Source organism: Erythrolamprus reginae, chromosome 4, assembly GCF_031021105.1.
Source record: "Erythrolamprus reginae isolate rEryReg1 chromosome 4, rEryReg1.hap1, whole genome shotgun sequence".
Lineage (NCBI taxonomy): Eukaryota > Metazoa > Chordata > Lepidosauria > Squamata > Dipsadidae > Erythrolamprus > Erythrolamprus reginae.
This window is the reverse complement of record NC_091953.1, coordinates 25,805,608-25,831,362: the sequence shown is the minus strand read 5'-3', so window position 1 is coordinate 25,831,362 and position 25,755 is coordinate 25,805,608. Positions and strand designations below refer to the sequence as shown.

Here is a 25,755-nt window from a genome sequence, read left to right as displayed (position 1 = left end):
GGGAGCTAATGCACAGATGGCAAAATCTTGACCCCATTTTACATAAGCTGTTTCTTCCGCTTGTTTGGAAAGGAATAAAAAAATAAAATCGCAGACATAGCTGTGGTATTATCCCTCATTGCCTCTCCCTTCCCACACCCACAGGGCCATTAAGTGCAGTCCTTGACCACTAAAATACGTATGCTCTGCTGCTATATTTTACTTTCTTTATTGCCAAGTGTTTCTAATCTAGATTGTAATCATCACTGGGTTTTTCCAATGTGGCTCTTATCCAGGGGTCTCCAAACTTGGCAACTTTGAGACTTGTAGACTTCAACTCCCAGAATTCACTATACTGGCTGGAGAATTCTGGGAGTTGAAGTCCACAAGTCTTAAAGTTGCCAAGCTTGAAGACCTCTGCCTAATCTTACTATGTATGTGGCTTACTAGGTATCCCACTGGAAATTTGCCTTTCAAATGGAAAAATAAAACACTTTTGGCTCAAATACCCATGTTTGTTTGTTTGTTTGTTTGTTTGTTTGTCTTGTCCTTTCTTGAACAGGTCTGCCATTGCATAAGTAACACCTCAACACCCAACTCAGAAGCAAATTTGCCATTAGACTTCAACTCCCAGAATTGCACAGTGTACAATGTGTTTGCTAAGAAAAGGAAACCACTTCTTCTAAATACTTAGCACAATCCATATTTGTCAATAGGAAATTAAGAGCAGGACAATTTTGCTTGGAAAGTCCCATGGGGTTTTGCACCATGACAAATAACGAAATTTGGTGTGGTGGAACATGAAGTGGTCCATTTTTAAACCAAGATTTTCCTATATTAAGAGACCGAAAGATTTTCAGAAATCTTCTGTGTCATACCTTGGATGATTTACTTACCATTGCAATATGACTGTCCATGTCAATTGCAACCATTCTTCTAACGTATTTGCACATCGAACAACTGCAAATCATCCTCAGCTGAAGCCTCCAAGTCATTCTCATCATACATGGCCCCCAAATGGCTTTATCGTGGCTTTTTAACTGACTACTTTTAGTCAATCATGGCTTTGTCCATGCTGCGCTACAAGCCAATCAGTATACTGTCTCTCTGCTTCACATTTATTTATTTATTTATTTATTATTTACTTACTTACTTACTTACTTACTTACTTACTTACTTACTTACTTACTTACTTACTTACTTACTTATTTATTCATTTGTCCGATACACAAATACATAGGAAGAAAAATAGATATGTAGTAATTATATATATAAGGGTAAAGGTGAACTTAGAGGAGAGGACATATGAAAGAAAGAAAATATATATGATACAGGAGATAAAGGAAAGACAATTGGACAGGGACAAAAGGCACACCAGTGCACTTATGTACGCCCTTACTGGCCTCTTAGGAACCTGGAGAGGTTGTCAGTCACTCAATTTACATCTGCCTCTACCCAAAGCTGTGTGTTTGTGTGTGTGTGTGTGTAATAAATAGAAAAGATCCTCAATTTACCTGCAGATGTTCTATTAAGCTTGCATTACGGTAACTAATTAATCTATTAATTGCATTATCTCAACAAATCTGGCAAATCAGCAAACTTATGTTTTGGATTTCTCTCTAAGGTGGGGGTGAATGAAGAGGAGGAAGAAAGTACAAGCCTCCAGATGTCCCCACTCGAGTGCACTTTTCATAAACCGCAGAAATGCAGTTATGTGCAATAGATGAGGAATGTTCTGTAACTCCCTGAGGTTCTTTGTCATAAAATGTATTAAATAAATCCCTAATTACTTCTAGGATTAATAACTTCTTAAGAAAACAGTGGGGGAAATAATGCATTAATTTCATTTCAGATACCAGGAGAAAACTTCATTCCTGATGGGAAAACAGTCATCTGGGACAACACAAAAGGCTTCATAATCCCGAAAGCAACTTATAAATTCCTAGGGGTTTTTAGCTGTGAAACTACTGTTGATGGTCATGAATACAGCACCAAATACCTGACATATAGGCTAAGTGAGTATCTTTTCTATGCATCTCAGTTTTTTCTTTCTATCTGTTTAACTAAGCAACCATCCAGCTCATTTTGCTTTTTTTTGGTGTGTGTGTGTGTGTTACATAGACAACGAAATCTTTAGTGTCAAAGTGAATGACTCAAAAACCAGTGAAGTTATTCAAAGGACAAAGTCTTGTTCTCAACTGTAGTATCACCGCAGCCTGGAACACCAGAGTGAAAATCACATGGACCTGTCCTGAGGAGGTGGGTAATATTTATTGTTTTGTTCATTCATTGATTCATTCATTGATTCATTTGATTCATTCATTGATTCATTCATTCATTGATTCATTCATTGATTCATTGATTCATTGATTCATTGATTCATTGATTCATTCATTGATCATTCATTGATTCATTCATTGATTCATTGATTCATTCATTCATTCATTCATTCATTCATTCTCTTCGACTTCTACGCCCCCCAAATCCGAAGGACTCAGGATGGTTTACAACAATATAAAATACAATTTGCAATAAAAAGAAGTCAAATATAATTATTAAAAGGATAACGCCAGTTTTTTAAAAAACCTGATTCAGCATGGCTCTTCTTATGTTCTTATGTTCTTAACCCCGACTCAAACAATCCAATTAACACATGCATACCATTCAATACAATTTGGCCATGAAAGATATAAAACTCATGGCCTCCAGGCTTGTCGGCAAAGCCAGGTCTTCATAGACTTTCGGAAGACCAGGAGGGTGGGAGCAGTACGGACATCAGGGGGTAGTTGGTTCCATAGAGCTGGGGCGGCCACAGAGAAGGCCCCCTCCCACGGCCCCTGCATTGCTTAGTCGACGGGACCTCGAGAAGGCCAATCCTGTGTGATCTTATTGGTCACTGGGAGGTATGTGGCAGGAGACGATCCCGTTTCCATTTTTAAAATACAGTGATACCTCGCCTTACAAACGCCTCATCATACAAACTTTTCAAGATACAAACCCAGGGTTTAAGATTTTTTTGCCCTTCTTACAAACCCACTGCCGCCACTGGGATGCCCCGCCTCTGAACTTCCATTGCCAGTGAAGCACCTGTTTTTGCGCTGCTGGGATTCCCTTGCAGCATCGCAAAAACACAGAGGTGGGGTTTCGAGGATTTCGGTATTTTTGCGATGCTGCGATTTCACTAATGCTCCCTTCGCTGGGAAACCCCACCTATGGACTTCTGTTGCCAGCAAAGCACTCATTTTTGCAATGCTGGGATTCCCCTGCAGCATCACAAAAACACAGAAGTCTGGAGGTGGGGTTTCCCATGGAGGGGAGCCTCATGGGAATCCCTGCAGTGCAAAAATGGGTGCTTCTGCTGGCAAAGGGGGTGAGTTTTGGGCTTGCACGCATTAATCGCTTTTCCATTGATTCCTATGGGAAACATTGTTTCGTCTTACAAACTTTTCACCTTACAAACCTCGTCCCGGAACCAATTAAGTTCTTAAGACAAGATATCACTGTACTGATGAGCAGCCCTAATAAAAATGTTAACTAAATAAATGCACTAACTCCTTGTCCTTCTGCTGAATTTTGTTGTACGATGCATTTTATTTTCCATGTTGTGTTGGAAAACATACTCCTCAAGTTGTCTCACTTGAAAGAGCATGACTACATAATATAGTTGCATAAATCCACTGTGCCTGTTTCATAATCGATTTATTTTTAAAAGTTTCAAACTTGGAAATTTCTTAGGTGACGTGATTAGTAATACTTATTGCACAATGTCAAAGCGTTTTCTTTTATGACAGACTTCCTCAAAGTTGGCTTCCAGCTCAGTTTCAGAAAGCAACTAGTTGATTTGTTCAACATTTCAGCTGATGTCTGAGCAAATCACTTCATCAATTTTTATTTTATTTATTTATTTGATTTTTATGCCGCCCTTCTCCTTAGACTCAGGGCGGCTTACAACATGTTAGCAATAGCACTTTTTTAACAGAGCCAGCCTATTGCCCCCACAATCCGGGTCCTCATTTTACCCACCTCGGAAGGATGGAAGGCTGAGTCAACCTTGAGCCGGTGATGAGATTTGAACCGCTGACCTTCAGATCTACAAGTCAGTACAGCATTCTACCTGCTGCGCCACCCTGGTTCCAGGCTGCGGGCAGGCCTGGCATTAATGCTAATTAATAGTTTTTATTAGCATTAATAATTTTGTCTCATAGGATTCATACTGATATGTGTGTGTGTGTATGTATGTGTGGTGTACACACACACACACACACAGAGAAACCAATGTGCTATATAATACCCTGTTTTCCCCAAAATAAGACTTACCTTAAAAATAAGCCTTGCATGTTATTACACGTGTGCCTATCCTCAAAATAAGCCCTACTTAAGAGATGAAAGTGAACAGAATTTCACAAAAATCGGGGAGGAGGCCTTTATGAGCAAAATAAACAAATAAGCACTAATTTTTTTCATTTCAATTTTCATGTCATTGTGTTCAGAAATGTTCAAATTAGTATACTAGTGAAAAAATAGAATAGAATAAATGGAATTTTTTTGTCCAAGTGTGATTGGACACACAAGGAATTTGTCTTGGTGCAGATGTGTATTGGACAAAATAAATAAATAAATAAATAAATAATAAATGTAAACCAAAAAGAGGTTTCACCATCACTGTTCTAGATGATCTTCAATTCTTACTTTCTAGTACAATGTTTTTATGACCATATATCTAACAACCACTGCATTAAAAAAGCATAAAGTCCAATCTGGAGTTGCATGTTAAATAGTGAACCACTGTATAAATTCCAAACAGCAATTGTTGATGGTAATAAGACCTATGTTACTTTTTCTCCCATCCAGGCAAGCAAAAGAGCCTCCATTAGCAAAAGCATTAAACAAAGAAAAGATGGACCCAATCTATTCTATAGCATCCTTGTTGTTGATGACGTCCATGGTAAAGATAAAGGCCAATACATCTGCAATGTTCAGAGCGGGCCGACAAACAAATCAAATAGCGTAAAAGTTTTTATTTATGGTAAGACATAATTTGTGTACATTTATCCTCCAAATGTCTAGTTTCTGACTGACGAAGCCAACCAAAGCAAACACATTTGAGACCATCCAGTCTCTTTATGCAAAACTTTATTGAGCACATGATTTCAGCACGTTTGAAGGCAAAATCAGATCTAGAGCTTTCCCTATAGTTAAAGTTCAAATCCCATTGCCCCTTCTCCCCATTAATTCAGGTCATATTGTCCAATACGGTCAGTGGTGGGCTACGAACCGGAACGCTAAATTGCACCTGCCGCGGCGGCTCATAAGTTCTTGCAGGACCAGCGCGATTTTGCTGCTGCACCTGTGCAAAATCACGCTGGTCCTGCAAGAACTTACGAGCTGCAGCGGTGAGCGCAATTCAGCGTTTTGGCTCGTAGCCCTCCACTGAATACGGTCTCCAGATATTGTTGTGGGAAAGTCTCTTGTAAACACTTGTCAAAATGTCCGTGGTTCTCACATCTTCATGTCAGGGGCATTTTCTATCTCCATCTCCCTCCCCTCATAGTTTATTTGGCAATCTGAGTCGCACTAATAGTTACAACAGCAAAAGGCAAGACTACAGTCCAAAGATTAGATGGGACTGTTGTTATGATTAAGTGGTTTTTTACAATGATTGGTCCATGTGCCAATTAGTTGTGCTATTTATCAGTCTGAGCCACAATCGTGGAAAAGGTATTATTATTGTTGTTGTTATTGTTATTATTATTATTATTATTATTATCATCATCATCATCATCATCATCATCATCATCATCATCATCATTATGTCAGTACAACACAGCAAACGAGATTACTATGCTGGATTTCGTATTTCATCACCAGTCGGGCGCTTCCCAAGCACCTAGGACTGCGTGATGTAGCGGAGAATTATGTTTGCCGATCCCAGTAAAGCGGCCTTTTGCAATTGACAGATGGAGATTTTGTCAATTCCGATGGTTTTCAAATGTCCGCTGAGATCCTTTGGCACTGCACCCACCGTGCCAAGTACCACTAGGACCACTTTCACTGGCTTATGCCAGAGTCGTTGCAGCTCGATTTTTAGATCTTCGTATTTCACCAATTTCTCTAGCTGCTTCTCCTCAATTCTGCTGTCCCCTGGGATTACGATGTTGATGATCCATACTTTCTTTTTCTCCCTAATCACAATGTCTGGTGTGTTATGCTTCAGAATTCGGTCAGTCTGAAGTCAGAAGTCCCACAGTAGTTTTGTTTGCTCATTTTCGACCACTTTTTCGGGCTTATGATCCTACCAGTTCTTTGCCACTGGTAAATGGTAGTTCCGGCACAAGTTCCAGTGGATCATCTGTGCCACAGCATCATGTCTATGCTTGTAGTCAGTCTGTGCGATCTTTTTGCAGCAGCTGAGTATGTGATCGATATTATTATTATTATTATTATTATTATTATTATTATTATTATTATGACTCTCCAAGGACGCAGAGCGGCTCACAACATGCAATACAAACAATATGTATAGAAATCTAATAGTTAAAAAACAGTAAACTAAATCCCATTACATAAAAGACAGTCAGTCTACTCAATCACATCCATATATAACATTTAACGGTCAGAAAAAAGGGGGACATGATCTAGCTGCCCCATGGCTGGCGACATAGAGGAGTCTCAAGTGTCTTGCGGAAGGCGAGGAGGGTGGGGCAGTACGAATCTCTGGAGGGAAGAAGTCTTTCACGACTTCTTACGTTGTTCTTTACATGCAAAAGTATTTCTACTGATATTGACCTCATATAGTTTTTGTGTACAAATCCTATTGCTTATGTTGTGCTTGAAATATTCATTCATATCAATATCTATAAAACATGATTTCCCCCTCTCTCTTTTTTTCTTATCTTTAAAGATAAAGCATTTATCACTTTGCAACATCGGCAAAACAACACGCTGGATGTTATGTCTGGCAAGAAGTCCTATCGACTTTCTATGAAAGTGAAAGCATTTCCTACACCAGAGGTTGTATGGTAGGATTACAGTTACTTCTACGTAGAGAAAAGAAGCCATTTGTTTGACAAGATAACCTATTTTCCTACCTCTAAGTAATATATATATATATATTAAAATAAAGATGTCCTGAAATAGACTTGAAATTTTTTGCTTTAATTTTCACTATTTAAAAATCTGTGAGTTGACTGTGTTCATTTTATTGTGATAAATGCCTTGAAGTAAAAGAAATTTGGCAAATTTGGACAGAAAGTAAACTGCAGTATTCTGTCAGAGATTTATATTCAAGGAATAAATATTACAAATTAATTTTTAACGGATACATTTTCAAATTGGATTCATAGTTTTATCTTGTATTTAAACTCCTCATGAAAATAAAATGTTGTTGGAAGATTTGGAAGAAGAAAAATACTGCCAAGAATAGTGCCTATATTTTTTTCAGAGTGACTTATGCATTAGACAGGAGTATATAATTTTTATTGGGTCAAGAACTACTCTAACATTTGAATAGTACCTCGGAAGTCATGTTGCATGCTAGTTTGGAACTATGTAAAATATTTTTCACATATGTGTATAGTGGGACAAAATATGGAGAAAGAATGAAAAATAAATATTATTTTTTAAAATACTAATACTTAAAATATTTATTTCCTACACCTAAAATACTCGTCAAAAAAACTTTTCATATGGAACAAATGGGACAGCCTTAGTGTGTGGATTTGTTGTTGATATGCAACAGATTGAGGAAATACGAAAGGGAACATACTTGTTTCCTTTATGGTTTACATTGCAGGACTAAAGTCACAAAGGGTATATCTATCATTCAAATAAGAATGACATATTCATGGACAATATACAGTGGTACCTCTACTTACGAACTCAATTCGTTCCGTGACCAGGTTCTTAAGTAGAAAAGTTTGTAAGAAGAAGCAATTTTTCCCATAGGAATCAATATAAAAGCAAATAATGTGTGCGATTGGGGAAACCACAGGCAGGGTGGAGGCCCTGTTTCCTCCTGGGAGATTCCTAGAGAGGCCCCACGGAGGCTTTCCCCCTGCCTTTTCTGGCCCTGTTTCCTCCCAGGAGATTCCTAGAGAGGCCCCATGGAGGCTTCTCCCTGCCTTTTCCGGTTACAGTTTTGGAGGCTCAGGTCTGTAAGTGGAAAATGGTTCTTGAGAAGAGGCAAAAAAATCTTGAACACCCGGTTCTTATCTAGAAAAGTTCGTAAGTAGAGGCATTCTTAGGTAGAGGTATCACTGTATAACTTTCAGGACATTCACATTTAATAACTGCTATAAGCCTAAATTGGGGAAGTTCAAAGAATGGAGTTTTAATAAAGAGGAAAAGCAAAGCAAAGGACACACAAGGACAGTCACTTGACTATTACTCTTCTCAAGCAACTGACTGTCAATAGAAAGTTTCTGCAGATGGTCAGAGCCAGCTTTATCAGTATATAAGGTAAAGCACCTAGCACAGATTACAAGTTGGGTATACAATAGAAGTGTAGCAAATCAATTTTTGTTTAGATGACTAGAGATTGGAAGAGGATTTTCTGTTATATGCATGGCTTTGGATAGTACACACATTGTCTTGATTGAGTGGGAGGCATAGTTTCTGCTTGGCCTCAAACAGGAAAACAGCTTGTACCTCATTATGTTTTATAAAAGGCCTAGAAGTCCTTGTTAACTTTATCCTCCATGGTTCTTTCTATTGTTTTTTAAAAATAACACTTCTTATTTAACTCCCTCACAATTCAACAGACATACCAAAACTCATAAATGTAATCTAATTTACATCATAAGTTTCACCACTGGCATTTTCATTTTGACTCTTGTTCATAATAAAATATGATCATTTCAAATGGTATGCAAAGCCGCTGGGGAACTCTGGGAGTTGAAGTCCGCCAGGCTTAAACTTGCCAAGGTTGGAAATCCCTGATATAAATTATATTTGAATATAAATTATATTTGCATATATCTGCAGTACAGTGTTACCTCGTCTTACAAACGCCTCGTCATACAAACTTTTCGAGATGCAAACCTGGGGCATAAGGTTTTTTTTGCCTCTTCTTACAAACTATTTTCACCTTACAAACCCACCACCGCCACTGGGAAACCCCACCTCCGGACTTCTGTGTTTTTGCAATGCTGCAAGGGAATCCCAGCAGGGGAATCTCAGCATCGCAAAAATGAGCATTTCGCTGGCAACGGAAGTCCGGAGGTTGGGTTTCCCAGCGAGGGGAGCCTCAGTGAAATCACAGCATCGCAAAAACACAGAGGTGGGGTTTTGAGGACTTCGGTGTTTTTGCGATGCTGTGATTTCACTGATTCTCCCTTCACTGGGAAACCCCACCTCCGGGCTTCCATTGCCAGCAAAGCGCTCGTTTTTGTGATGCTGGGATTCCCCGGCAGCATCGCAAAAACACAGAAGTCCGGAGGTGGGGTTTCCCATGGAGGGGAACATCAGGGAAATCCCAGCAGTGCAAAAAGGGGCGCTTCGGCTGGCAAAAGGGTTGAATTTTGGGCTTGCACGCATTAATCGCTTTTCCATTGATTCCTATGGGAAACATTATTTCATGTTACAAACTTTTCACCTTAACCCGGAACCAATTAAGTTTGTAAGACAAGGTATCACTGTATTTGAAATTACAGTGAGGTGAATCCAAAAAGGACCTGGGGTGCAGAGAGCTGTCCCTTTTATACGCCCGGACACTGCCCCACACCCTGCCCAATTGGGCATACGCAGGCAGCCACAGTGTATGCTAGGCGATCCCGCCATGTGTCAGGATCAGCTCAGAAGAAAGCAGTGAGTGCCATGTGATCACAGCCCCCATCTCAAATGCGGGCCGGCGGCTGATGCCCTCCAACGTACAATTCTGGGAGTTAAAGTCCGCCAGGCTTAAATTTGCCAAGGTTGGAGATCCCTGATATAAATTATATTTGCAGTATGTCATTTACATTTGCAAATGACAAATTCTTATGGTCTTTGGTTTAGATCCATTCACTAGCAAGATAAAAAGGGTGTTACTCCCTTGTGATACAACAGGAACTTCCTCCCTTTTCCCTATCAGTGAGAAAATTGGCCCATGTGTCTCTCAGCATGTACTTATTTTAAGCTTCATTCCATTAGTATATAGACAGCTCAAAAATAAATAAAGGGAACACTCAAATAACACATCGTAGATCTGAATGAATGAAATATTCTCATTGAATACTTTGTTCTGTACAAAGTTGAATGTGCACAGCAGCTTGTAAAATTGATTGTCAATCATTTTTATTTATTTATTTATTTATTTGTTTGTTTGTTTGTTTATTTATTTATTTATTTTGTCCAACACACAATGAGGGTTTTAGTGGGTGTATATATATATATATATATGTAGATTGTTCTGAGTTCGGGTTTTGCCCTGTGTAATGTTTTGCATGTCTATGCGACGTTTCGGTAAAATCACATTTACCATCATCAGGCTGGAGTTCCAATCTCTGTGTTTTTGCAAAATATATATATATATATATATATATACACACATAGTAAAATACATGATGAAGGTTATATAGGAGATAGTCATAGTAAAATATATCTAAGAAAGAATAGAAAAGAAGATATAGGAATAGAACATATCAATGAAAGAATAGAAGAAGAGATATAGGAATAGAAGAAAGGTGTAAGAGATATAGGAGAGCAAAAGGACAGGGGACGGAAGGCACTCTAGAACACTTGTACTCGCCCCTTACTGACCTCTTAGGAATCTGGATAGGTCAACCATAGATAATCTAAGGGTAAATTGTTGGGGGTTTGGGGATGACACTATGGAGTCTGGTAATGAGTTCCATGCTTTGACAACTTGGTTGTCAGTGTTGCTTCCTAAGTGGACAGTTTGATTTCACAGAAGTTTGATTTACTTGGAGTTATATTGTGTTGTTTAAATGTTCCCTTTATTTGTTTGAGCACATTTAGATTCACATTTAGAAGTGCCCACCTTTTCCAGATGGGTCTAATATAGTCCTTTATTAACCTGCAATTTTGGACTAGCAATAAGTGAATAACAGTCATCATTCTAAATTGAACAACTGGGAAAGTTTCAGCAATAGCTTTCCTAATGTCTGTTCGTTGATATTTTTTCCCTTCCTGGCATGGGTGTGCCAATGAAGGTAATTGTCTGGGCAGGCACAAAGCACTGAACATGACCATAATTCATTCAGAACAATAAAAATATTCAATTAAAATGCAAACCTAAGAGTTATAACATTGTTTCTTGTCTGACCTCTGGGGGAGAAAAATTACATTGAACTATATAGACGGCATGAGAAAAAGTACAAATGCAAATATCAGATGTATATTCTGCTCGTGGACACTTGCAGTCTTAAAAAGGTTCTGGATCAGCCTTCCTTTGCTTTTTGTTGAGGTCAGAAACTTTCTGATGTTATTGCATTGTATGACTCCACCTGCCTACGCTTTTACTGGCTTCCTGTTCAGTTGAACAGCAATTGCCCTGAATCATTGTGTTAAAATGGTTACTGTACTTAAAGGGCCCTTAATCGTAAGGCAGTGAGGAATGAATATATGTCAGTGAACAGAGGGAGACAGGAAGGCAAATTTGTCTATGTAGTTCTTCAGTCTCTAAGTCATATCCGATTTCCATGACCCCATGGACCCCATGGGCCATAGCAATGCTGGTCCTTCTTGTCCTCCACCATCTCCTTGAGTTTGCCCAAATTCAACTTCATTGCTTCAATGACACCACCTGAAGTCAAAATATCAAATATTAGAACACTCACTCAGACACGCCTGAAAAATATCAAGTTCTTATATAGAAACATAGAAACATAGAAGACTGATGGCAGAAAAAGACCTCATGATCCATCTAGTCTGCCCTGGGATATATGTTTATCCCAGGCATGTTTAAATTCAGTTACTGTGGATTTACCAACCATGTCTGCTGGAAGTTTGTTCCAAGGATCTACTACTCTTTCAGTAAAATAATATTTTCTCACGTTGCTTTTGATTTTCCCCCAACTAACTTCAGATTGTGCCGCCTTGTTCTTGTGTTCACTTTCCTATTAAAAACACTTCCCTCCTTAACCTTAACCTTCCCTCCTTACCCCTTTAACATGTTTCGATCATGTCCCCCCCTTTTCCTTCTGTCCTCCAGACTATACAGATTGAGTTTATTAAGTCTTTACTGATACGTTTTATGCTTAAGACCTTCCACCATTCTTGTAGCCCGTCTTTGGACCCGTTCAATTTTGTCAATATCTTTTTGTAGGTGAGGTCTCCAGAACTGAACACAGTATTCCAAATGTGGTCTCACCAGCGCTCTATATAAGGGGATCACAATCTCCCTCTTCCTGCTTGTTATACCTCTAGCTATGCAGCCAAGCATTCTACTTGATTTTCCTACTGCCCGACCACACTGCTCACCCATTTTGAGACTGTCAGAAATCAGAAATCATATTAGATTTTAAAAATAAATATTGGACAAGTGAGATTGGACACACAAGAATTTGCCTTTCATCTCAGTGTACGAAAGGAAAAGATACATTTGTCAAGAATCATGAGGTGCAACACTTAATGATTGTCATAGGGTACAAATAAGCAATCAGGAAACGATATTAATATAAATGGTAAGGATACAAGCAACAAGTTACAGTCATATAGTCATAAATGGGAGGAGATTGGTGATAGGAACGATGGGAAGATTAATGGCAGTAGTAATGCAGCCTTAGTGAATAGTTTAAGTGGTGAAGGAGTAATGTGGGGGAAAAACTTGTTCTTGTGTCTAGTTGTCTTGGTGTGCAGTGCTCTATAGAGACGTTTTGAGGATAGGAGCTGAAACAATGTGTGGCTTCTTTTGCTAATGACCACTTTAAAATTATGTTGGACACATAAGACAAATTCCTTGTGTGTCCAATCACACTTGGCCAATAAAATTCCATTCCATTCTATGCTAAAGCCATAGTGTTTGCATTTAAGGGAATTTCCCCAATTTATTAATCTATATATTATTTCAACAGTGACTTCCTTTGCATCTTTTTCTCTATTAGGGCTATGACATTTATTTATTAGATTTGTATGCCGCCCCTCTCCGTAGGCTCGGGGCGGCTAACAACAGTAAAAAACAATATAAACAAATCTAATATTAAAAGTAGTTTAAAAACCCCAGTTTAAGAAACCAATCATACGTACAAACATACCATGTATAAATTTTGTAAGCCTAGGGGGAAGGGAATATCTCAATTCCCCCATGCCTGACGACAGAGGTGGGTTTTAAGGAGCTTACGAAAGGCAAGGAGGGTGGGGGCAACTCTGATATCTGGGGGGAGTTGGTTCCAGAGGGTCGGGGCCACCACAGAGGAGACTCTTCCCCTGGGTCTCGCACTTGACAAAATACTAGGTCTAGGGCAGCAGTGGCCTATGAGCAGGAACGCTAACTTGAGCTCACTGCCGTGGCTCGTAAGTTCTTGCGGGACCAGTGCGATTTTGCTGCTGCACCTGTGGAGGAGGCAAAATTGCACACGGAGCTGCAGGTATGCTCATGTTTCGATGGGGTTTTTCACTTCCACGCACGCTGAAACATGGGTGCACCTACGGTTCTCTGTGTGATTTTGCTTCCTCCACACATGCAGCAGAAAAATCATGCTGGTCCCGCAAGAACTTACGAGCTGCAGCGGTGAACTCAAGTTAGCGTTCCGGCTCGTAGCCCACCGCTGGTCTAGGGGGTTTGGGAGTTGCAAAACATTCTGGAAGTAAGAAATATCCAAAAATTAATATGACAAATTAGCATGTTGTCATCCCTGAGGTTACCAGAAATTAGGTTTTTCTCAAACATTTTAGAAACTAGTGGTCTACCGCAGTGTTTTTCAACCAGTGTGCCGTGGCACACTAGTGTGCCGCGAGACATGGTCAGGTGTGCCGCGAAGCTCAGAGAGAAAGAAAGCAAGAGAGAGAGAAAGCAAGAAAGAGAGAGAGAGAAAGAGAACAAGAGAGAGAGAAAGAGAGAAAGAAAACAAGAGAGAGAGGGAGGGAAGGAGAGAGAGAGAAAGACAGAGGGAGGGAGGGAGAGAGAAAGAGAGCAAAAAGAGGAAGGAAGGAAGGAAGGAAGGAAGGGAGAGAAAGGGAGGGAGAAAAAAATAGAGTGAAGGGGAGGAAGAGAGAGAGAATTTTTTTGTCCAAACTTTTTTTAGCCGCCCCCCTTCCCCCCCCCGCTCAATGTGCCCCAGGGTTTCGTAAATGTAAAAAATGTGCCGCGGCTCAAAAAAGGTTGAAAATCACTGGTCTACCGGTTAATGAGATAAAAGGTGCATTTCATAAATCTTAGACATACAGACAAATATGTATACATATAGATCAGTGTTTTTCAACCAGTGGGCCACGGCACACTAGTGTGCCGTGAGACATGGTCAGGTGTGCCGTGGGGAAATTAAACATGGGTCCCCAAACTATGGCCCGCTTGCTGGATATGGCCTGCGGAGGCCATTTATCCGGACCACCAACAGCCGCCTCCATCCAAACATAAACATTCCCCTCACAATCCATCCAGCTATCAGCGACAGGGAAGGCACAGAGAACGCTCACTTACCAATCCCCTTCTAGGATTCATCCCGACCACTAGCAATGAACCAATAGCAGGCCGCCTCTCATCCACACCCAGGAAGGTCCCCGCTCGGGCTGCCGCTCACTTGTCATTGTGTGGCTGCGGCAAATGGGTATAAATACATTTAGAAACTATATTATTAACTATATATTTAATATGTACTGTCTTAGAATGTAATTTTGTGTCATTTTGGTTGGTGGTGTGCCCCAGGATTTTGTAAATGTAAAAAATGTGCCACAGCTGAAAAAAGGTTGAAAATCACTGATATAGATAGATAGGGAGTCACTGCTCACAGTCACTCATGCACTCATCACCTCGAGGTTCGATTACTGCAATGCTCTCTATATGGGGCTACCTCTGGAAACTTCAGATTGTGCAGAACGCAGCCGCGAGAGCCATTGTGGGGCTTCCAAGATTCGCCCACGTTTCTTCAACACTCCGTGGCTTGCATTGGCTGCCAATCAGTTTTCGGTCACAATTCAAAGTGTTGATCATGACCTTTAAAGCCCTACATGGCATTGGACCAGATTACTTCCAGAACAGCCAGCTACCGCACGAATCCCAGTGACCGATAAGGTCCCACAGAGTTGGTCTTCTCCGGATCCCGTCGACTAAACAATATCGTTTGGCGGGCCCCAGGGGAAGAGCCTTCTCTGTGGCGGCCCCGGCCTTCTGGAACCAACTCCCCCCGGAGATTAGAACTGCCCCCACCCTCCCTGTCTTTCATAAACTACTCAAGACTCATTTATACCACCAGGCATGGGGGAGTTGAGATAGCCCTTCCCCCTAGGCCATTATAAGTTATGTATGGTATGTTTGTGTGTATGTTTGGTTTTATAATAGGGGTTTTTAGTTGTTTTTTTTATTATTGGATTGTACATGTTGTTTTTATTATTGTTGTTGGCCGCCCCGAGTCTACGGAGAGGGGCGGCATACAAATTCAATAAATTATTATTATTATTATTTATTATTATTAATTATTATCCCTGAGGTGAAAACAATATTTCTCTGAACCAAGCTTGTCTAAAGTATCAAGGCAATTGTTGGCTGTACTGTTGAAGTATTATTAGATGTTAATGACCTGGACAGATGTGCTCTAAAAAAGTGACATAGAGAGGAAGGATTACCCCCACCCCCAACCCTACTCCATCATAGTAAGAAGTCTTATAATTTGGCCCAAACAGGGAAATGCGTGTTTTCTGCAAACCCATTGTTTTCATACAACTTCTATACTTCTAATTGACCCGAGATTTTCTTGGGTCATGAACATATTATTCAAGGAGTGTTTTTGTATTACTTGCCTGTGAAACAATGGTATCAATTTTGATCTCAATTCTGCTTTTGTTTTCATTCAAATCATTCTAAAAGGCAGGCGCTATTCCTGAATTCATTAGTGTTTTCACAAAAGCATTGCTACAAGGCTGATTAGGAAAACAGTCCCCTACATCTATGTGTGGCATTAGTTCACCTCACTTGCAGCCAAATTTAATGTGTGCTCTAAAGCTTGGATTTCCACCTTTGAAACAATCACATTTTAAAATAAAAAATAGAAGCTGGGAAAGAGTTGGAGGCAGGCCTACACCTGGGGAATGCTATTTAGCCTCACTTGTCGTTGGATTTAAAGGAGGCAGCTGTTACGAGGAGTGTATTTGCTCAATCATGGCTAGTGGCTTGCTGTGCCTTTTGCTGGCCTAATTCAATCTGGCAATTGCCTCTTACCTTCTCAACTCCCACCATTTATTCTTCCAAGAACCAGTCTGAAAAAATTTATTGCAAGTTGCTGTTGGTGATAAAATGTAGCTGCTAGGCTGATAACTGGTTGTATTGGAAGATGATCCTATGATTCTTCTACTGAAGGACGGGCATTAGCTGCCAATAGTTTCTCATGTAGAATTTAATATCTTAAATGACTTGAAGCTAGAATAGAATAGAATAGAATAGAATAAACAGAACAGAACAGAACAGAACAGAATAGAATAGAATAGAATAGAATGTTTATTGGCCGAGTGTTTGTTTGTTTGTTTGTTTGTTTGTTATTATTTTATATAATTTTATATTTTATTTTATTATTTTATTTTATTTTATTTCTATGCTGCCCTTCTCCTGAGACTCAGGGCGGCTCACAACATGTAGAAATCTTAATAAAATTTACAGATTAAAACCCCCATAATTAAAAGTTAATTATCCATCCCACATTTATTCATGGGGCAAGGCGAGGTGTTAAAATTTTAATGGGCCCATTGGACACACAAGGACTTTGTCTTGGCGCATATGCTTTCAGTGTACATAAAAGAAAAGATAAATTCATCAAGAATTTTAAGGTTCAGCACTTAATGATTGTGTGGGTACAAGTAAGCAATCCAATCATATTAGGAACCAGTCAATACAAATTGTAAGGATACAACAACAAAGCTACAGTCATCCAGTCATTAGTGGGAGGAGATGGGTGATGTGAACGATAAGAAGATTTATACTAGTGCAGACTATGTAAATAGTTTGACAGTGTTGGGGGAATTATTTTTTTAGCAGAGTGATGGCATTATTTATTTAGCAGAGTGATGGCGTTCAGGGAAAAACTGTTCTTGTGTCTACTTCTGGTGTGCACTGTTTCTATTTCACTGTTAGTAGCCTACTCACTTTTTAAAATTGCCAGGAAATGTTCTATTCCTAGCACTTGGAAAATACCTACACCCTATGGAATCTCTGCTTTTAGAGGACGCATTTCATCCTAGTTGGACCTCGGAGAGCAAACAAGCCTCAAGTTTTTGACCATAATTTCCTGGTCAAAGGTCAATTCACCTGGTCAATTGAAATGGTCAATTCTCAATTTTTTTGTGTACTATTATTTTTTAGCTTTCTCTCCTGTCTTTTTATGTCAGTTTTATTAGCTAATCAAATAGATTGAATGGAAATGCATGAAGTACCACAAAATAAATAATCAATAGATGTGATTGTTTTATTTTATTAAACTAAAATAATGAACAGATACTAGCATTGTTATATTAAACAGCATTTTTAATTAGTCTTTTATAAGTTCTAAAATTAAATCATATATATATGTGTGATGTTCCTTCACTACACCAGGGTGATTCGACACAAAAATATGTAACCTTTCCCTGGTGCAGAGCTGAAGGGATTGGGTACTGTAGCCTAGAGCAGTGTTTTTCAACCAGTGTGCCGCGGCACACTAGTGTGCCGCGAGACATGGTCAGATGTGCCGCGAAGCTCAGAGAGAGAAAGAAAGGAAGAGAGAGAAAGAAAGAGAGAGAAAGAAAGAGAGAGAAAGAAAGAGTGAGCAAGCGAGAGAGAAAGAGAAGAGAGAGAGAAAGCAAGAGAGAAAGAGAACAAGAAAAAGAAAGCAAGAGAGAAAGAAAGAGAGAGAGAAAGCAAGAGAGAGAAAGAGAAAGAGATGGAGGGAAGGAGAGAGAGAGAAAGACATAGAGGGAGGTAGGGAGGGAGAGAGAAAGAGAGCAAAAAAGAGAGGAAGGAAGGAAGACAAAGAAAGAGGGATGGAGAGAGAGAAAAAGAAAGATGGAGAAAGAGGGAGGGAGAGAGAAATAGAGCAAAAGGGAGGAAGAGAGAGAGATTTTTTTGTCCAAACTTTTTTAGCAGCCCCCCCCCCCGCTCAATGTGCCCCAAGGTTTTGTAAATGTAAAAAATGTGCCGCGACTAAAGAAAGGTTGAAAATCACTGGCCTAGAGGATAGTTCTCTGCCTTACAAGGCAAAGGTTGCAGGTTCAAGTCCCAGTGGGTATGGCTAGCTGATGAGGCCAAAATAAGGCCGAAATAGATCTGTCCTAGTCTCCCTTAATTTTCAAATATTAGCAAATCAGCAATTATTAGCATTTTACATTGTGTGCTTCCTTGTGCATATATCTGAGATGTGATATTGGATCCCCAAATATCACACCCGGCTATAACCTCCTCATTCGCTATGACTGGTTTGCATGGGGACGAGGCTACAACCTTTTCTGTTTTGGCAACTTTAAGATTTGTGGACTTCAACTCCCACAATTCCTCAGCCAGTTTTGCTGCTTAAGAAATTCTGGGAGTCGAAGTCCACCAAGGTTTGAGATCCCGATTTAGACTGACTTTCAAAAGAACCAGTTATTGATTCTGGATGATCATTAAGTCCAAACAACTACATCCAATACAGAGGGGAGTTCCTCCTGATTCGGACCAGTTTATTTTATTTTATTTATTCATTTATTTATTTATTTTGTCCAATACACAATGAGGGTTTTAATGGGTATATATCTATATACACATAATAAAATACAGGATGAAGGTTATAGAGGAGATACTCATAGTAAAATATATCTAAGAAATAATAGAAAAGAAGATAAAGTAATAGAACATATCAATGAAAGAATAGAGGTATAGGAATAGAAGAAAGGTATAGGAGATATAGGAGAGCAATAGGACAGGGGACGGAAGGCACTCTAGTGCACTTGTACTCGCCCCTTACTGACCTCTTAGGAATCTGGATAGGTCAACCGTAGATAATCTAAGGGTAAAGTGTTGGGGGTTTGGGGATGACACTATGGAGTCCGGTAATGAGTTCCATGCTTTGACAACTCGGTTAATGAAGTCATATTTTTTACAGTCAAGTTTGGAGCGGTTAATATTAAGTTTAAATCTGTTGTGTGCTCTTGTGTTGTTGTGGTTGAAGCTGAAGTAGTCGCCGATAGGCAGGACGTTGCAGCATATGATCTTGTGGGCAATACTTGGATCTTGTTTAAGGCATCTTAGTTCTAAACTTTCTAGGCCCAGGATTGAAAGTCTAGTCTCATAGGTTATTCTGTTTCGAGTGGAGGAGTGAAGGGCTCTTCTGGTGAAGTATCTTTGGACATTTTCAAGGGTGTTAATGTCTGAGATGCGATATGGGTTCCAAACAGATGAGCTGTATTCGAGGATGGGTCTGGCAAAAGTTTTGTAAGCTCTGGTAAGTAGTGTGAGATTGCCAGAGCAGAAGCTACGTAGGATTAGGTTTACAACTCTTGAAGCCTTCTTGGCTATATTGTTGCAGAGGGCTTTGGCACTTAAATCTTTTGTTATTAGTATACCAAGGTCTTTAACCGAGTGGGGATTATCTGTGATAATTTGATTATTCAGTTCGTATTTGGAGTTCAGATTCTTCTTCCCAATGTGTAGGACAGAGCATTTGCTAATTGAGATTTGGAGTTGCCAAATAGAACCAGTAGTAACTTGGTGGCCTGGTTTGCTTAGCGGCACCATCTTATCTTTTGTAGAACTGTAGAGATATAACACATCTTTTTTTAATCATCGCGCATGTGCAGAAGGTAATTGTCACTTCTGTCATGACGTGAAATGGTGGAGAAGTAGAACCTACCCAATCCAAAATAATAAAGCTTCATTATCATTGAGAACTGTAGAGATATAACACAGAATAATTTAAATGCCATGCTGATTTTTTTAAATGACATTTCTCAAACATTTGGTGTCCCCCTCCCAGTTTCAAATTATTGCCAGTAAAATTATTAGATTTGTAGATTTAAGTTTGCATTAAAATAGCCAATTTCCCCCCTGGGTTGTTATATGTTCAAATATTCTGGTGTTCGCTAGAAATTGCAAGTTTGGAATGTCTTTTAATAAAGAACTAAAACAGGAGGAATTCCACACACTCCAGGACATTTGGGGTTGTAGTGAACTCCTGTCACTTTTCCGTATCCATGCATTCCCTAAAACATGATTTAAGTATTGCCCACAAGATCATATGCTGCAATGTCCTTCAGGTCAACGATTACTTCACCTTCAACCGCAACAACACAAGAGCATGCAACAGATTCAAACTTAATATTAACCGCTCCAAACTTGACTGTAAAAAATATGACTTTAACAATCGAGTTGTCGACGCGTGGAACTCATTACCGGACTCTATAGTGTCTACTCCCAACCCCCAACATTTCTCCCTTAGACTCTCCACGATTGACCTCTCCAGGTTCCTAAGAGGCCAGTAAGGGGCGTATATAAGTGCACTGATGTGCCTATCGTCCCCTGTCCAATTACCTTTCCTTTTCTCATATATCCTATATATTCTCTCCCTCTCATCCACTCCTCTTCTTTTTTACTTACTATCCCTATATATACTACTTAATGTCTATTTCATTCTATATGTATTGTATATTGGACAAAGAATAAATAAATAAATAAATAAATAAATAGGTAATAAAAGAAGTGTCCGACATTTCATTTCATGAACACTTCAAACACTTAACATTTCTTTTAACAATTAGTATTTGGGTACGAATGAAATGAATTAAATGAAGATCATTAGCAGCTACATATTCTTCATATACTACGTAATTCAGTCCACATGGATTTTGAATAAATCCACTAAATTGACCATTAATTAGTTTTTTTAAACATTTATAAAATCTTGTAATATAATTTGTTCCTCCAGCCCTCAATGTCTCACATCAATTCCACCATAGGCCTGAGCCTAGTCGTCAAAAGACTTGGAAATGGGTCCCCTAGACCAGTGTTTCCCAACCTTGGCAACTTGAAGATATTTGGACTTCAACTCCCAGAATTCCCCAGCCAGCGAATGCTGGCTGGGGAATTCTGGGAGTTGAAGTCCAGATATCTTCAAGTTGCCAAGGTTGGGAAACACTGCCCTAGACATTATTCAAAGCCCATCATGACAGGTTATCATTTTTCATGGATGTAAGTGGGAAATTAATAAAGACACAATTGAAGAATAGTCATATTAATCACATTAATATAATTTAAATCAATTCAATTTCAGTTTTTAGACTTGCTGTTCCTATTTCTTCATATTGGCCCATGTTACGTTGTGCGCTCTAGCATGCTACTGAAAGAATAAGTGTGGTTCTTGATCCATAAAAATGTGCTCTACTTGCTTCCTATGAAATGTTTATATATTACATAGGTAACATGTGTAGTGACACCATAAGCGATTATGGATTTGATGGTTTTTCCACAGGTTGAAGGATGGGTTACCTGCGGCTGAAATGTGTGCCAGGTATAAAATTAGAGGTTTCTCACTCATTATAAAACATGTTGCTGAAGAAGATGCGGGAAACTACACTATCATGTTGACCACCCGGCAGTGGAACCTACAAAAAAATTTAACAATAACACTCAGAATAAATGGTGAGTCCATATTACTATCCATGACAGTAAGCTGCAATCCTGTAGACCTTTTTTGAAAATTAACTCATCTTGAATTCTGACTAAACATGTTTGTTTGTTTGTTTACCTATTTATTTATTTACCTATTTATTTACCTGTTTACTTATTTATTTGCCTATTTATTTACCTATTTACCTATTTATTTATTTATTTATTTATTTATTTACCTATTTATTTATTTATTTATTGGATTTGTATGCCGCTCCTCTCCATAGACTATTTAACCTATTTATTTACCTATTTACCTATTTATTTACTTATTTATTTACCTATTTATTTATTTATTTGTTTGTTTATTTACCTGTTTACCTATTTACCTATTTACTCATTCATTCATTCATTCATTCATTCATTCATTCATTCATTCATTCATTCATTCATTGGATTTGATTTGGTTTATATGCCGCCCATCTCCGAGGACTCGGGATAGCTTACAACATATTAAAAAACAATGTGAACATCCTAATCCAATTTATTTGAGTCCTTGGAGAGGGGTGGCATATAAATCCAATTAATTAATAAATAAAAGAAATAATTTAAAACTAGTTAATCTAAAACCCTAAGAAACATTGAAAACCAATCATTGCCATTCACACAACAAACCTACATTACACTCATCAGCCAGGGGGCTAGAGTCTAATGGCCCCAAGCCTGGTGGCATAGATGAGTCTTGAGATTCTTACGGAAGGTGAGGAGGGTGGGGGCAGTGCAAATCTCTGGGGGGAGCTGATTCCAGAGGGCCGGAGCCCCCACAGAGAAGGCTCTTCCTCCAGGCCCCGCCAAGCGACATTGTCTACTTGCCAGGACTTGGAGAAGGTCAACTCTGTGGGACCTAACCAGTCACTGGGACTCTTGTGCCAGGAGAAATATACTAAAAAAAAGTTTTCGTTATCAGAGATTATGCTGTTACACTAAAATCATTCTGACAAAGGTATTGGTGTCTTCAAAAAAATGGCATTTCCATGCTCAACTTCTGTGTCGCCAGCTATGTCCTATACGTCCATGCAAATGTGTTGTTTGAGCCACGCCATTCTGCCTGCAGCCAATGCCGTTTTCATCTTCCCCCTTTCACCTCATTTCATTGCTTTCTCGCAAAAAGAAGGCGGGGAGAAATAAGCTAGTCACTGTCAGATGAGAAGTGCAATTGTTTATCTACTGGAAAAAGATAGAGCAGAAGGAGTGCACCACTTGGATTCCGGAGAGAAGGAGGAAATTTTAGAGGAAGTAGTTAAGACAGGTTGGAAGTCCCTACAACTCTAGGTCCAGAGCAAGCATTGCAAAACTGCTGTGGCAGCACTTTTGAAGCAGAGAACAAACTGATTCTGATTTTCCGAGGCTGTTGGAAGCTGCATTGTAGAGACACCAGGGGTGGGTTGCTACCAATTCGGATCGGTTCTCACGTACCAGTGGCGGATATTTCCACCCACTGCCCATGCCATCGCAATGCGAACCAGTAGGGAAGTTAAGTGGAACCCACCCCTTAGAGCAGTGTTTTTCAACCAGTGTGCCGTGAGACATGGTCAGGTGTGCCGCGAAGCTCAGAGAGAGAAAGAAAACAAGAGAGAGAGAAAGAAAGCAAGAGAGACAGAGAGAAAGCAAGAGAGAGAGAAAAAGCAAGAGTGTGAGAGAGAAAGAAAGCAAGAGAGAGAGAGCAAGAAAGCAAGAGACAGAGAAAACGAGAGAAAGAGAGAAAGAGAGAAAAAGCAAGAAAGATAAAAAGAAAGAGAATGAGAGAGAGAGAGAGCAAGAGAGAGAGAGAAAGAAAGAAAGAGAGAGAAAGAGAGAGAGAGGGAGGGAAGGTGGGAGAGAGAAAGAGAGCAAAAAAGAGGAAGGAAGAGAGAAAGAAAGGGATGAAGAGAGAGAAAAAATAAAGGGAGAGAAAGAGGGAGGGAGAGAGAAATAGAGCGAAAGGAATAGAGAGAGAATTTTTTTGTCCAAACTTTTTTTACCCCTCCCCCCCCTGCTCAATGTGCCCCATGGTTTTGTAAATGTAAAAAATGTGCCGCGGCTCAAAAAAGGTTGAAAATCACTGCCTTAGAGACACATGCCACTATAGGCAGGCAAGGGTTCCCTGTCTCCACCGCTACTGGTTGGTTGCATGCATAGCTCCATGTGACTGGTGGGCGTGCCCATGTGTCCACACGAGACTTAGCTTCTGCGCATGTACAGGAATCCAACTCTTATACAAAGGCACTCCCATGCACGAGATTTCTTTGGAGTCTTTGGAGAGGGGCTGCATACAAATCTAATAAATAACAACGAAAGCAATAACAAAAGTGTTCTGTCTGGGTCACTCTGGAAGCCAATACCAACCCCAAAATAGAAGCCAGACACACCGGTAAAAGGCAAAGGCAGTTTATAAAATTCAAGAAAAACACAGGTAACAGAAAATGTCCTTACAAACAGGAAAATGCTGTATCTTCAGAGATATCCACGAAGGCAAAAGTCCATGCAGCAATACAGGATTCTTGCTGCCAAGACGAGGCTGTAGATAGCAGACCTACACCTCCCATGGGTCTTCCAAACTGCTGGGCCACAAGCCAGGAACAGAGACGCCGAGAACAAAGCAGAACTCCAGTTGATAACACTCCACATAGCTTCAAGGGCTTGCCTGCCTTTTAAACCCTGCTAAGGAGGACCACACCCAAGCTCAGCTGTTCCTAATTCAGTGCTGATAATACTTCTTTAATTGCTCCTTTCTTTGATCTGACCGTCTCTTTCGCATGTCAATGACGGCTTGTGCGTCATCACCTAATGACTCCAAGCTACTGGCTGGGGAGAGCCCCCCCTCGGGGCTCTCATGCTGTTCTCCTTCATCCCATTCCTGACTTTCCTCTCCCCCGTCCGACTGTTCAGCCCCCTCCTCTTCGCTGTCATCCTCCTCCGGGCATGGAGCCAGCAGAGACACAGCCGGTCCCTGAGCAGCCTCAGGCTGAACCACAACACAAAAGCAATAACAAAAGCAACAGCAGCAACAACAACAACAACAACAACAACAACAACAACAACAACAATAACAAATCTTCACTGATTTTCGGCAATTTTTTTGCTTTGGCATGAGCAGAAGCAAAAAAAATATCAAAAATGGGTGAAATCCCATGTGCAAAAGCATCTTTGCACAAGATTTGGCTTCCTGAACATGCTCAGAAGCCAAATCTCATGTGGGTGATTTTTTAAAATGACATTTCTCAAACATTTGGTGTCCCCCCTCCCAGTTTCAAATTATTGCCAGTAAAATTATTAGATTTGTGGATTTAAGTTTGCACTAAAATAGCCAATTTTTCCCCCTGGGTTCTTATATGTTCAAATATTCTGGTGTTCGCTAGAAATTGCAAGTTTGGAATGTCTTTTAGTAAAAAACTAAAACAGGAGGAATTCCACACACTCCAGGACATTTGGGGTTGTAGTGAACTCCTGTCACTTTTCTGTATCCATTCATTCCCTAATAATATGTAATAATGGTCACGCATTCAGCTCCGTTTTGGCTACCACTCTATACAGTGGCCCATACAGGCAGGAACTCATTATTGGGTATAGCCAGCAATGATGTCAGATCAATTCACACTGTATGTGGAAGAGGCCAAAATCTTAGTTTTTATTTTGAAATCCAATTTATTTTAGAATAAGATTTAAGTTTACTCCTCCTTCTTGTTTGTTAACAGTGAAACCGCAGATTTATGAAAAAGTGTCATCGATTCCTGGTCCTACTCTCTATCAACTAGGAACTAAGCAAATTTTAATGTGCATTGTTTATGGCATTCCTCAACCTGTGATAAAATGGACCTGGCAACGATGTCAACAGAACCATTCCACAACAAGGTAGATCATTTTTGATTTTTGCTTCCAATACTCTATCATTGCCCTTCTAGGTTTTCATTAAAAGTCTTCTCCATGCAATTGGCGACTCAATTTAAGGTATTTATGATGTCTTAATATTTTAAATTAATTGGCTTAGTCATAGAGGAGGAGGAGGGATGCATTTATGATGCAAAAGCTGCTTTTACTGT

The 25,755-nt window shown here is 39.7% G+C and overlaps 1 protein-coding gene across 1 annotated transcript in view; it reads left to right on the top strand.

Moving 5' to 3' along the window:
• The window catches only part of LOC139166403 (vascular endothelial growth factor receptor 1-like), a 121,772-nt gene that overhangs the window by 44,291 nt on the left and 51,726 nt on the right, over positions 1-25,755 (top strand). The window contains 7 exon segments of the mRNA XM_070749871.1: positions 1,832-1,994; positions 2,101-2,129; positions 2,131-2,238; positions 4,831-5,005; positions 6,881-6,998; positions 21,540-21,709; positions 25,411-25,567. Of these exon segments, the coding sequence (XP_070605972.1) occupies positions 1,832-1,994; positions 2,101-2,129; positions 2,131-2,238; positions 4,831-5,005; positions 6,881-6,998; positions 21,540-21,709; positions 25,411-25,567 (920 nt within the window).